This window comes from Diabrotica undecimpunctata, chromosome 7, assembly GCF_040954645.1.
Source record: "Diabrotica undecimpunctata isolate CICGRU chromosome 7, icDiaUnde3, whole genome shotgun sequence".
Lineage (NCBI taxonomy): Eukaryota > Metazoa > Arthropoda > Insecta > Coleoptera > Chrysomelidae > Diabrotica > Diabrotica undecimpunctata.
The window spans coordinates 22910833-22926262 of NC_092809.1; the positions used below are offsets into that span (position 1 = coordinate 22910833).

The following is a 15430-nucleotide window of genomic DNA, read 5'->3' on the forward strand; positions in this document are numbered from 1 at the left end:
ATTATATTCAATGATACAATGTGGTTTTTTGATAATGTCTCCTGTAAGATAATCTACACATTTCGTATTTTTTAGTTGCGCAGTGTAACAGCTAGTGAGCATGCAAACTTCATGCTTATCTTGCTATTTCAGCATGGAAGTTTATCTGTAGATCTGGGCACAACTTCACCACGTTTAAGTTTTCTGTCAATTTTTGGCATAAATTTCCTGTTTGACTTTACTGTTCCACAGAAATTCGTTTTTAGATCGTGAAGGTGTGAAAATAACATAGGACTTGAGTACCAGTTATCTACAAATAGGCTATACCCATTGTTCAAGTAAGGCTTCAAAAGTGACATAACAATGTCACCAAATTTTCCCAGTTTTTTAATTTCATATTATTCTATATCAGATGTGGCTCCCGTGTAAATGATGAAGTCGAGAACATAGCTGGCTTGACAATCACAAAGGAGAAAAAATTTAACTCCAAACCGATGTCTTTTTGAAGGAATGTATTGTTTGAAAAAAAGTCTGCCTTTATATTAACAGACTTTCATCTATGTAAAGATTTTAAAACGGAGTAAAATTTTCTCTAAATTTGGATTTCAAATGATGTACTATAATCCTTATTTTACGTAAATTATCTCTTTTGACAGGCTCTTCATCATTATCATTATCATGATCATTAACAAAATGCATAATCCGCAAATTAGTAGAAAGCGATCTCTTGTCATGAGGCGCCCAAAAATTGGAGTATTCATAAAATATTTACTAGTCCAATAATCATTGACATTCGATTTTTTCGTCTAGGGCATCAATAGATTGATTGCTAAAAAGCAGTACATTTCATTTATATTAACTGATTTTCATCGTTGTAGACGTGAATTCGCATCAACCTGTTGTCTACTTTCCTGTTCATAGTACCGGTTTGTCTTATCTGCAATTTTCTTCATTATTTGGGGCGCCAAAAAGCTTTAAAAAAAAATCTCTGATAAACTATCAATTTTACATCCAGAATTAGTATTATCAAAAAGGTGTATGACCGGTAAAAACGTTTCATCTTTCCAAACAAATGCCTCAGCGTCCATAGTTGTTGTTAATTATTCGGCTGGTGTGTTGGTCAATTCATCTCCAGTTTCATTTTCTGCATCATGTTCAGTCTCGTTTTCAGCAACATTTTGTGATTTTTCCACGAGCGTTGATGCTAGAATGAAAGAAATGCTTATATAAAATCAACACAAACACAAAAATATACAACACACGTTTTGAGATCAACGTGCAGTACAAAAAGCTTAATAAATATATATTTAGTTTACCTTATGCATCTTCTTCGCTTTTTGGCCATCCATCGTCACTCATAATCGTTCATAAAATCATCTTCAAAATCACTTTCTTCTAGCATACGCGCGAGATCTGCATCAGTAAGATATTTCCGACTCATTTTCGCGACGGGTAAAACAATATTGATTCAAGTTCAAATTGCATTTTATATAGTACCTTATGCAAGTTAACTCGTCTAGAGCAGTCTGAGCGTATGTACTGTGGTTGTGCGCGGACAGAGGGAACGCAAGATTCGACTTGTCTATGAGCAGGTGACGTCATATATCGAATAACAAAGCTCTACTGCATATTGAAACTTTACTAGATGCAATAAATAGTGAATGCATTCAAATGGGACTTGACATCCACACAGATAAGACCAAATTTATGATAGTATCAAGGAGTCCAATAAATAATGAACAACTAACTCTTGGTGGACAGAAAATAGAGAGAGTGACAAAATATAAATATCTGGGAGCTTACATCAACACAGAATTAGATCCAGACCAAGAGATCCGGGTACGAATAGAAATGGCAAGGGCAGCGTTCTTAAAATTCAAACAATTGTTCTGTGACAAAAATCTGAATACTGCGCTGAGACTGAGGTTTGTTGAATGTTACGTCTGGTCGCAACTATTGTACGGGATAGAAACATGGACACTAAAAGCGCAAATATTTAAAAAGATCGAAGCCTTTGAACTTTGGATATACCGGAGAATGTTAAGAATTCCATGGACTGCCAGGGTCACCAATGAGAAAGTGCTGAGAAGGATGGGTCGAGACAAAAATTGTTGAGAACGATAAAAGTACGCAAGACTGCATACCTTGGACACATACTAAGAAATGATAAATATAGTCTTCTGCAGGTCATCATGCAGGGTAGAGTCGATGGCAAAAGGGAATAGGTAGAAAGAGGAAGTCATGGCTGCGAAATATTCGAGACTGGACAAACATGACTGTAGACGAATTATTCCACGTTGCAAAAGACAGAGAAGCTTTTAAAAATGTGGTCGCCAACCTCCGTTAATGGGGACGGCATAGGAAAAAGAAGACTGCATATTGAAACAGTTCTTATAATTTACGTGAGTTTACTCGTCAAGAGCCAGTCTATAAGCGAGTATACTCGTCAAGAGCAGTGAAAGGGTTAATATTTATTTACATCCCACAAAAAATTAACACAAAGAAATTATCATCGGTAATAATTATTAATTCTTTATAAGGAGTCATCATAATAACAGGAGATTTTAATGTACACCACATCTCTATACACAAAATATCAACAAACAATACAAATAAACCTATTTAAAAAAAAAGTCTAACATTTTAATTCGATCTGAAGCTATTTTCTTGTGGCATGTTAAAGTAATTAATTACTATTTAAATGGGAATTTTAAATTTTAATTCGAATCTGTATAAATTTTGAGTTAGGTAAATAGATACAAAGATTCATACCTAGTAGATAAGTATTTAAAAAGAAATACCAGTCCATTAAAATATTTTGTAATCTCATTACATTACAAGCAAGGTTCTTGTATGTAAAGGTCACAACGTACTAGAAATCTTTGTGTACATTATGAAACGCATTGTTAATTAGAGTTATTGTGGTAAGATCCAAATAAGTTCTACTATGAACAGTTTACAAATTTTACCTTAATATTGGTTGTGGTTTCGGATGTTTGCTAAGGCCAGGTCGTTCTTTAATATTCAACACTGCAGATTTTAGATAGAACGTAAGATTATTTACCTTGACATTTTTAATAATGATTTCATTAAAGTTGGTAATAAATTAACGAATTTAATTTTAATAAGATCTATTTAACAAGAATCAACAAAAAATCAAATAAAACTAGTTTTTACAGGATAAAAATTGTGTTTTCGTCAATTTAATACCACCTTTTAAATCAGCATTAATCTATTATGCATATAATATGCATGTATTATGCATAAATTATACTCAGATTGAGTAAACTTTTAACAATATACAAATATACGGGACCTAATTTTAAAAATATTAAAATGAGAGGGTCTTGGTAGCAGTCTTACAGGTAACAGTATGAACTTTGGTAGATACACTTAAAAGAAGGAGAATACAAATTATTCGCGTTCAAAAGACCTTCACCTGGTCCTTTGTTTAAGCACAAAGGGAGAAAGAACTAGGTGAAGAATACAAATTGTGGTATGACGGGTAAAAATATATATATATATATATATATATATATATATATATATATATATATATATATATATATAATTAAAACCCGTCTCCTTCTTCTGCCTCTCTGTTCCCTTCGTGGAACTGCCGTAGAGCATTACTTCACGAGGGGAGGATTTAGCTATTGCTTTTCTTTCATGTTGTCGAAATCATTGCTTCTCTCCTTGTAACCCTGCCTATTTTCAGCTCACCTTCTTGCAATACGACAAAAATCTTGGAGGACTTCCATCGCGAATGTAGTAATTGCACCCCAACTGTCTTCGATGAAAGAATTTATGGTCGAATTTTCTTTTGAACCGTTACTATTTAAAATCGAATAGCGATCTTAAATCATCATCATCATCATTTGGCTCTACAATTCTATGTGAGTCTTGGCCGCGTTTACTATTTTTCTCCATTGTTGTCGGTCCTGAGCAGCTATTTCCTATTGCTGTATTCCCATTTTGCGTAGATCACTGGCTACTGCGTCCTTCCAGTTCTTTCTTGGGCGACCAACTGACCTTCTGCCATCGGTCCTTTCCCAGAATGTGGCGTTTAGGAGTCTTTCGTTACTCGATCTTATTACGTGGCCCGCCCATCTTATTCAGTTTGCTTTAATGTAGCGTACTATGTTTTCATCTCCATATACTGTCTGGAGTTCATCATTGAGTCTTCTTCTCCATTCTCATGTTGTCTCTTTTCTGCAAGGCCCATTGATAGTCCGCAGTATCTTTCTTTCCAGTACCAGTAATTTTGTCGTTTCCCGCTGGTTCAGAGTCCATGTCTTGCTTCCATACATTATTGTGGGACGAATTATTGTCTTGTACACTCTTATTTTTGCTGGTATTGAGAGTATTTTTGATTTAAGTACGGTCATTAATGAGTAATATGCTATGTTTCCTGCAAGGATCATGGCTGCCACGTCCTTTTCATATTTATTTTCAGCTGTTATGATCGCTCCCAGGTACTTTAATTCTTTGACGACTTCAAAGTTGTATTCATTGATTGTTACGTTTTGTCTAACCCTTGGTCTTGGGTTCTTCGTAACCACCATGTACTTGGTCTTGTCCTCGTTGACCTTCAGATCAACTTCCTTGGCTCCATTTTCGAATAGAGTGAAAACTTTTTTTGCATCTCTGGTGGATTGTGAAATTGTGTCCACGTCATACGCAAACGCCAATAGTATTTTGATCCAGGGCGGCAAATCGGTTTGTCAGTTGTGGTTGAGCTTTCCTTACCGCATGTTCCAGTGCAAAATTAAATAGCAGGGGGGCGAGAGGATCTCCTTGTCTAAGCCCGGTGTCAATAAGGAATTCCTCCGACGTGGTGCTGCCAATTGTGATCCGTGCGGAAGAGTTCTCTGTGCTCATCTGTGCTAATCGTACCAGCTTTCTAGGTACTTCCATTTCTACCATGGTCTTCCACAATGCTTCTCTGCTAACAGAATCGTAAGCTTGTTTAAAGTCCACAAAGATTTGGTGATATATCTTAAATAGTTTGGTGAGATTTTAAATAGTTTATATATTGTTTATAAGTAAAAAATTATGTTTAACCTTTGGCATATTTTGTTTATTACATATTGTTTTCAACAAATTTATCAAAAGCAGTTGTTAGATACTTGTTTCAATGAGTGCCATGGGAAAATCGTTAGTTCGCTATTCTGTATTGTTAATATTTATTTACAAACCACTAATAAATTAATAAAAAAAAAATCATCGGTAATAATAAATTGATCCTTCACAAGGAATCACCATAAAAATTAGGAGATTTCAATACACACCACATCTCTATTTATATATACAATATTTATACACAAAATACCGACAAATAATACAAATACACTACCACAGTTTTAAACTGACAGATTCTGTCATCGAAAATGTTGTCAAATGTGAATTAATTCACATTATTAATAGAAATCAAAAAAAGTGTTAGACAGGGTTGCGTGCTGTCCCCATTATTATACAATTGGTACAGAGAAGCTATTTTTAATGAAGCAATATCAGAGGAACAACAGGGTATATCAATAAACGGAAAAATCTTGAACAACATAAGATTCGCAGACGACACCGCTGTTTTTGCAGACAGTCTAGAAGCACTGCAACGCTCAGTAAATAGATTACATCAAGTCAGTATAAAACATGGACTACAAATGAATGTTAAGAAAACCAAGTGCATGATTATTTCGAAGCAACATACAGTAGAAAGGCTGGATATCGAGGGAAAACAAGTAAAAGAGTGAATAACTACAAATATCTGGAAACCTTTGTAAATCAAAACAATGACCAAGGTGGACAAATAAAGACAAGCATTGAAATTGCAAGACAAGTATTTATAAAAATAAAAACAAGTTTGTTAATTGAGACCTTCCTCTGGAGCTAAAGATAAGAGCCTTAAGATTCTACGTGTTCTCGACTTTGTTGTATGGAATGGAAAGCTGGATACTAATAGTGGATAATATAAAGAAGTTGGAATCATTTGAGATGTGGTGCTATAAAAGAATTTTGAAAATACCATGGACCTAACGAGTTACAAATGCAGAAGTGTTAAGAAGGCTACAAAAGGATTGCGAGGTCATAAAGCACATCAAAACAAGAAAGCTGGAATATTTAGGCCACATTACCAGGGGTGCGAAATATAAGATATTAAGGCTCATAATGCAAGGTAAATCAAGAATAAACGATCCATAGGAAGACGAAGAATTTCCTGGCCAAGAAACATAAGAGAGTGGTATGGTTGCAGTTTAGTAGATCTTTTCAGAGCATCAGAAAATAAGGTACAGATAGCTGTAATGATAGCCAACCTCCGATATATATATATATATATATATATATATATATATATATATATATATTTTGTTATGATATGTAAAATCGAGAAAAATATTGGTTTGTTTAAAAATATTTCAAAGTTCAAAAACATTAAAATAATTCAGATAAGTAGGATAATATTCAACAAACATTTCTAAGAAGGAAAGTTATTAAATTCTTGGATTACCTGTACTAAACAAAATGTAAGCTTTGCATAAATTATTTCTTTGTTATACTTGAGTGACCCGCATAATTTTAAGTGAAATCCAAAGACAATTGAACCACATTAATGCAGTGATTAGAGACAAATAGAAGAGATTTTAGAAAGAGGTTTTTGTTAGTTTTAAGAATTATAGAAAATATTATTTGTAAATAAGTTTTAGGAAATTTTATAATTATAGGTAAAAATTTGTTTGTTATCGAAATGAAAAAATTGGGGGAATTGTGTCGAGTTTTGATTGGCGGAGATTGAAAAAGGTGGGATAAGTATGTAGGAAAAAGTTTAGCGAGATTGAGGAGAGAGAAAAGATATAATCAGTTGGTTTCCAAGTCTGTAAGACGAACAGTGATTGTTCTCTGGCGGTTCCTGAAATGTAGCAAGCAGTAGTGTTGAATGTTAGTGAGTTTTTGTGGAGTTAGTGTATCTGACAGAAGCTGAAGCAGCAAAATATTGTAAGTCATATTTCTCTACTTATATTCCAAGAGTCACTGTTCAGGCCAACGAGAGATTCAGTTTATCGTAAAGAGAAGATATTCCAAGAGTCATTTTTCACTCGGACCAACGAGAGATTCAGTTTATCGAGAGGAGAAAGGCTATCATAATTTGAATGATTTGTGCTTTTGAAGGAGATCCTTAAGGACGATATACTTGCAACAATCGGTGTAAGATTGCTGATTACATAGGGAGCGGTTGAGAGGAGATAATATAGTCTACAAGGAACAAGGATTTGGACCACTCATCATCAGAGAGAGATATTTTTGTTTTCTGCAGTTTTTTTTTCTTTTATTGATAACACAATTTTTACACGTAATTTAGAAAGGATATAAATATTTTGATTAGGAGAGTTAGAATAGTTTGGGATTTTGAGTTTTCAATGAATATTGTTTGTACCGTTAATTTTGATTGTTCACGTACGGAGAACAAAATTTTGAGAATCCTTATATGAGATTTGTTTATTGAAAACTTTTGAGTGTGAATTATTTCATTATTTTTATTTCAATATAAAGTGTTAGATCATATGTGTTTTTTATTATTCCGGTATTCTCTGGACCTTACCTTTTACATGTAATAGCATAGATATTGAAGCACGAATTTAACCCTGAGATAAAAGAATTAAAAATTGTGATAGAGTCATAATCATATCATTTAAATAATTTTAATTAATCAAAAAAATTAATTAGCTAATTATTGCTTGGCGCACCAAGACTTTAAATATCACAATAATATATACATTTGTACTGGAGCTGTATGTATGTCTTGAGACACACAGAGCTTGGTATACTTTTGTGAGGTAGCTTAAATAATATAAGAATTAACTTATTACTTATAACTTATAATATAAGAATTATACGTATTTTTTATAGATCTCTATTATTTTTTTGCAACCTTATTAACTATCCCAATTTTTCAATGTTGGTTGCTAAAAATTAATTGATGATAAAGAATCAGTTTATAATGACTAAAAAAAATTATATTGCAAAAATTTTATGCGAATTCTAATGAATCGATTTTAATTAAATTTGGTGGACTGTTTTATTATATTATAAAAAAACTCTAGGCGAATTACGATAGGTTCCAAGGGCGATAAGTGATTGAAAAACATTGACTAACAACAGGCTTGTGATCCTGCCTTTTTTTTTATTTATTGTTATTTTGCAGCAAGGATAATAAATTTCCGTAAATCAGTCGTATTTTATAGGAAATTCAATTATCGCTAGCTATTTTATTTCATTACGATTTTGCTCCAAAATAAATAGTTTTAAAATTAAAAGCAAGGAAAGTAAGAAAACGATGTTTTTAGTAATTGTTAAATATTTTAATTTTTTAATTAATAGTCGCGATCTATTTGAGAGGGGTAAGTCAATCATTATTACTGAAGTTATCGCACAACTTTTTCTGCAAAAACCATAATGCTAACTGCGACATCCAAATGTAATCGTTTTTTTTATAGATCTAAAGAGTAAATATATGCTTGTTCTAGTTTTTTTTGCATTTTTTGATAGATCGTCAAATCATTTAGTACTTTTTTTTTTAATTTACTTGATTTATATAGACTAGACAGACAAGTTTTTCTTCTTCGTATCGCAAATTATAATAAAAAATTTTAATTAAATTTTTGTTATTTATTTTTATTTTATTAATTAATTTTTTGGCATACCACAATTTATTATAATTATACTTATGACATACTACAAGTAAGCCGACGAAAAATAGAGAGACTCATTATCCGAAGTTTTAGTTTCCTTTTTGGAACAGAAAATATTAAATACCTTAATAATAATTCGGTCTATAAAAGCCAAATGGAATAAATTCATTATTTAGGTTACTGTACATATTTATAAAAAATCAATCCCGAAACACGTCAAATTTAAATTATAACTGACATTCTTTAACGTGAAAATGCAACCCCTTCCTTCAACCCCCTTAGAATGACAGGTACAACCCCCAATTTTTAAAATAGGAAGCATAGGCTTGTGATATATCGTTTGAAAGGTCTTTTTATTCTCCATTCAAAAATGTTGTCGCTTTCAAGTTTATTAAGATTAATTAAGATAAAATACATTAAAATCAAGTGGTTACCAAAATTCGCTAAAATATACTCAAAACTTATTTCCCGTTTAGGTCTTGATACTGAGAAAGTGAACAAAAACCATAGCAATGTGGTTTTTAGATGGTAACCATTAAAAAACTTTAAAGAATTTCCGTGGCAACGTTATTTTAACACGCATTAGTAAATTGTTTTATTTAAGTTGTCAGTATTTTAATTTAAGTAAAAAGTTCGTTCAATTCAATTCTGAAAAATGGTTAGATTAACGGAAATGCATAAAATAACAGTTTTACAAATGATTGGTTACGGAGATAAGACCCGAACACAACAGGAAGTAACTCGCCTATTTCATGAGAAATTCCCTAATTTACCGCCTATATCCCAAGGAACAATAAGTAAAATAGAGAAGCAGTTTCGCGAGTTTGGTCATGTAAGGCAGATAAAAAAAGCAGCTGCCAATGCACTGAGTGATGAACTCAAATTAGATGTGTTGCTTGAGTTTCAGGAAAATCCACATACATCGAGTAGACAGGCATCCACTACATTCAATGATAGCCATACATCGATAGTAAACATATTAAAAGAAAATAAATTGCATCCCTATAAGATGATACCTACTCAGGAGCTCATGGAAGACGATTTTGATAGGAGAACTTTTTTATGTGATATGAAAATTCTCACTGATGAGAGAAGAATACACTCAATAGTTTAATACCCTCAAAAGGTTAATGTTTGGGCAGGGATTGTAGGAAACAATATCATTGGTCCCTTTTTCATTGAGGGCAACTTGAATGACAACAATTATTTGGCACTACTTCAAAATGATGTCATTCCAACGTTGGCAAATTTATATCCTGATCCAGGAAACCCTCAAGTTCCAGCGAATACGATATGGTTTCAGCAGGATGGAGCACCACCACATTACCAACTTAATGTCCGGCAGTACCTCGATACAATATTTCCCAATCGGTAGATAGGGAGGCGAGGATCGATTGAATGGCCAGCGCGATCACCTGATCTTACATTATTAGATTTCTTTTTATGGGAATATGTGAAGAGCCATGTGTACAAAACTAAACCTTCTGATTTAAATGACTTAAAAGAACAAATAACGCTTGCGATTAGGTCGATCATACCTGTTAGGTTAAATAATGTTAGAAGACAGTTTTATTTGAGATTAGGATGTTGCCAAGACGTTCGCGGTAAACATTTTGAACATCTACTTCATTAAAATTCATAGTTATTTTTCGTGTTCTACATTTTATTACGTTTTGCTTTACATTTTAGTTTTTGATCGTATTGTAGCGAATTTCGGTAACCACATGATTTTAATTTATTTTATCTTAATTAATCTTAATAAACTTGAAAGCGACAACATTTTTCAATGGAGAATGAAAAGACCTTTCAAACGATATATCACAAGCCTATACTTCCTATTTTGAAAATTGGGGGTTGTACCTGTCATTCTAAGGGGGTTGAAGGTAGGGGTTGCATTTTTACGTTAAAGAATGTCAAGTTATAATTTAAATTTGACGTGTTTCGGGATTTTTTATAAATATGTACAGTAACCTAAATAATGAATTTATTCCATTTGGCTTTTACACACTGTAGACATTTGAAATAACAAAAATTGCCGGAAAGCCAAATTTTGGTGGAGAGCTGGGGTATACCATAACAAATAAAGTTTTAAAAATCCCCATCGATCCCATGTGTGCAACAAAAGTTATTCTGGATCAAAGGTCAAAACTTGAGATTTTTTGGATTTTTTTCGAAAACTTAAGTTTTATCAAAAAAAACCTTAAACCAAAGTTGTAGACCTTAACATTCTCTACAAAAATACTTCTTACAATTTTTTGCCTAAGAGTTACCATTCCTGAGATATCGCGATTTTAAAAGTTACTTACTATTTAAATGGGAATAAGCCACAATTAAAGGTTAAAGTACGTTTATTGATGTTTCAATTTCCTCTTCGGAAATCGTTCTCAAAATACAAACATTAGTAAATTAAACAAATTTTGTTTTTTTGTTACTTAGTGAAAAATTCTTCTAATAATTTAATTTTATCTGAGTCATCTATATTGACAATTCAGACATACATTTTACATTTTAAAGTAGAAGACTTTAAAATGATATTGTCAATATTGTTGAGTTGCGCTCCTGGAACGACTTTACTTATAAGATAGTTCATTCGATTATATGAAATCAACTTTAACTTGAGAATATCCGTCAGAAAAACTTTGGTTGAAGGTTTTTTTTGATAAAACTTACCGTTTTCGAGAAAAATCCAAAAAATCTAAAATTTTGACCTTTCACCCCAAATAACTTTTGTTGCACACATGGGATCGATGGAGACTTTTAAAACTTTATTTGTTATGGTTAGCTCTCCACCAAAATTTGGCTTTCCGGCAATATTTGTTATTTGTCAACTATTTTGAGGTTGTCTAAGTTGACCGGATTATAAATACCAATCCCAAGATGAAAAAGAAATTATCATTAATGTATATTATCCAGAAATTATAGTACTATGTATCAAATAGTAGATCTTGAGTGTTATGAATATTATTTACTAAATAAATAACATCTATAGCATATTTCCGTAATTGGTCTTAAATGTGTTAAAATTATTATTTTAATTTATTACAGTATCCCGAAGACGGTTACGCAGGCCCACTAAATCATCAGAATCAGTATCAAAAGACCAAGAAGTATCGTCCAGTATATCAAAACTAAGAAGAACTAGACCTAATCATCGAAAAGCATCTGAGAATACGCTATCTACGTCCAAGAAAGACAAAGATGATAAAAGTAAAGTTGTTTGCTATTATACCAATTGGTCGCAATACAGAATTAAAATTGGAAAGTTTACACCGGAAGACATTCTTCCTGATTTGTGTACGCATATTATTTTTGCATTTGGTTGGCTAAAAAAAGGGAAATTATCATCATTTGAAAGTAACGATGAAACTAAAGATGGTAAAATTGGGTTGTACGAAAGGATACATAAATTAAAGAAAGCCAATCCTCATTTGAAAACTCTACTTGCTATTGGTAAGTACATTATGTTAGTAGTTACTAAGCTATTTTAATATTAGTTTGCGATTTTTTGTCACCTTTTTACTATTTTCTTTACAGATTAAAGAACATCAAAATTGTTCCTCAGTACTTTTTCTGAAGCCTCTAGTTGATTGTGATGTTACTTCTGCATTTGATTTATTTGTTATCTTGATGTTGACGTTGAAGTTAACTTGGTCTAACTTATTGATGAATTTTGTTTCATTAAATTGAATTTTTTAGTTTCCATTTCCTGTCTATTCATTTTTGCAGTTTGTCATTTACTCCTTCGCTGGTTTCACGTAGTATAAGGATATCTCACTTTTTCGCAAAATTTGGCTATATTATCGTGCTTTATTTACTTACAGAAATTAATATCAAACTCATCAGATTTTTGGCTTAAACCGCGTCGATTTTCACGCCGAGCTTTCGATATCCTTTCTGATATCTTCTTCAGGGTTTTCGAGGTCTTAGTCTCTAGAGCTCCCAGACACTACACTGTTCACTACTTACTGTACTAGTGTGCAGTGTAGCGTAGAAGGAACATTTGCAGAAGCAGCACTGGATGAGTTAGTTAAAAAAATCTATTATTCCAATAATAATTAAGAGATTGCGTTAACCGCCTTTTTAATATATAAGACCATTTAATATTGCACTACCAAATTCTCTTTATGATGTAGCAGCACCAAACGGACATCTACTACCGTATGCAACTGGATCAAAGCAATGCTGAAATATAGGCTGATTCTAACAAACTTTCAAGAAGAGCAGGTTCTGGGCAAAACAGCTAAGGGGCGCCCACAAAGCGCAAAGATTTCTTCCCTCCAGTGGTTACTCCTGGTAAATGAGCTGATCTCGCTCCTTGGCATGCAGTCGGTAAACGTAGATACATTAATTAGGGTAAAAGAAAAATTACGGAAATGTTCTACTAGCACAGTCCAACAAACATTAAATATCCTTATTAGGTGGTGTGACAGGAAAATTTTTTCTGTGAACAGAAACAGTGGTAGTCGGTTTCACAAGAAGACGGAACCTAGATATCGTCTGAATGCCTGCACTGTATGGAGTAATTGTCAAAGAAGCAAATGAGGTCAAACATCTAGGAGTAGTATTAGATAATCCAACAAAGTAAATATTTTCCTTTGTCGAAGGACATGTGGGAAATTATGGAGTATGAAACTCAACCAGATGTACTTGCTATATTTGACTATAGTCTGACCTATAATTACGTATGGAGCACTAATATAGTGATCTATTTTCATATTTTTTTATTGAATATGGCATTCCTCGCATTCTTATAGATACGAACATGTATTACGTTCAGAAAAAATTTCAATAAATGGCTCAAAAAACTTATGGTTCTATATAATCAGCACCGGTTTTTGGTATTTCTTCTGGTCTTCTTAGGTAGAGCTATGAATAATAAATTGGACCAACCATTAGGTAGGTGTCCGCTGTTATAGATAATACTGAAAAACGAAGTTATAGCCTCTAAAACGTTGCTATTATTTATAACCTTGTATTTTTTACTTGGAATTTCATCTGTTGTTTTGCCATTTTGCTAAAAAAAAATTCTACTCATAAATAAGTCACCCTTGTTAAATCTTCAAAAATAAAAAAAATAAAAATGAATTTTCATAACACAAAAGATTTATATTTTAAAAATTGTTCTGTATTTCAGGTGGTTGGTCCTTTGGTACCCAAAAGTTTAAAGATATGGCGGCAACAAGGTATTCTAGACAAACCTTTATTTACAGTGCCATCCCATTTTTAAGACAGAGAAACTTTGATGGACTAGACATGGATTGGGAATATCCCAAAGGATCTGATGACAAAAAGAATTTTGTGCTTCTATTAAAAGGTAAAACACATATGTAAAAATTAAAATATACTTCTTTGTTAATAAATAATAAGTGCTGTTATTATTAAAAAATGTAATACATAATAGTATACAAAGGCTGCCAAAGGAAATTTTTGGATGGTATTAGTAAGTGTTTTTGGATATCTTTAATTTATACGATATGGATATTTATACGTAACTATCAGTAATATCAGAAACGTATCTTGAGGTTCAAAAAGGGCTGTATATGTGCTTTGTTGATTATAGAAAGGCCTTCGACCGCATCAAACACGGAACATTTATTGAGGTGCTAAAAATAGTAGGGTTGGATGGACACGACATAGCTATCATAAGTAATACATACTGGAACCACACAGGATGCGTTCGAACATCAACGGAAATGGGAACGGAAACACCAAGTACATCAACATAGAACAAGGAGTGCGTCAAGGGTGCATTTTATCTCCCCTGTTATTTAATGTATATGCCGAACATATAATTAGAGCTTCTCTTGAAGATCGCCCTGAAGGTGCTAGAGCCAATGGAATCATCATTAACAATATAAGATATGCCCATGACACCGTAGTATTAGCAGAAACAGAAGACCAACTAAAAATATTGATGAACATATTATCAGAAGAAAGTCACAGGCTGGGCTTGGACATTAACTTTTCCAAAACCAAAATTCTGGTATTCCACAAAAACCTCCATGAGCAATATACACCTAACATACAAATAAATGGTATCACCCTTCAGAGTTTCCAAAGCTTCATATACCTGGGCAGAGAACTAAATAGTCCACTGGACCACTCAAAAGAAATTAGAAGACGCATTGAAATAGCAAGATCTGGTTTCATGAATATGCGTAAAGAAGATCGGTAATATTGTTTTTAATATGGAAATATTTATCAAATTGTTTTATATCTTTGCATTTTTAAATTTTGACACGTCCTATAAATAGATCACGGGGTGTTAGTGTTATCAATGCAACTATGTATGAATGAGTTAAAATGTAACAATACCTTTTCCAGTATAATGCTGGTGGTTTCGCTTTACAATTTTCTGCTGGTCATCGTTTTTGCTCCACACATTTTTCCATGAAGTGTTCTTCCCCATAGAATTGCTGTATCTGATGTGCTCGATCTTCCTACTTTACTTTATGTACTAAGAGTCAAGTTTAGTTAGGGAATTGCTACATATCGACGAAAATCTAATAAAGTATTATTTGACTTAGTAACTCGTTTTTGGGAAAGCCATGAATTTACTAATGGGTACCATCTTAATCAGGCGTGTAAATATTGGCCAATATCACTTCTTAGCTCTGATTTTAGATACATATTTTTTAATAAACCAGTAATGTTGATCTGTGCCTCCTATGAATGTATTATATACTTACGGTTATATATTAGAAAAGGAGCATATTAACTTGGGAAAGGATCACTACAGGAGCAATGCAACCAAATTGTGGCAT

The 15430-nt window shown here is 32.7% G+C and overlaps 1 protein-coding gene across 1 annotated transcript in view; it reads left to right on the forward strand.

Annotated features, from left to right (window-relative positions):
• Positions 1-11716: 11716 nt before the first annotated feature.
• The window catches only part of Cht7 (chitinase 7), a 42473-nt gene continuing 38759 nt past the window's right edge, over positions 11717-15430 (forward strand). The window contains exons 1-2 of the mRNA XM_072536855.1: positions 11717-12116; positions 13801-13980. Of these exons, the coding sequence (XP_072392956.1) occupies positions 13836-13980 (145 nt within the window). The 5' untranslated portion in view covers positions 11717-12116; positions 13801-13835. The remainder of the gene's footprint in view (positions 12117-13800; positions 13981-15430) is intronic.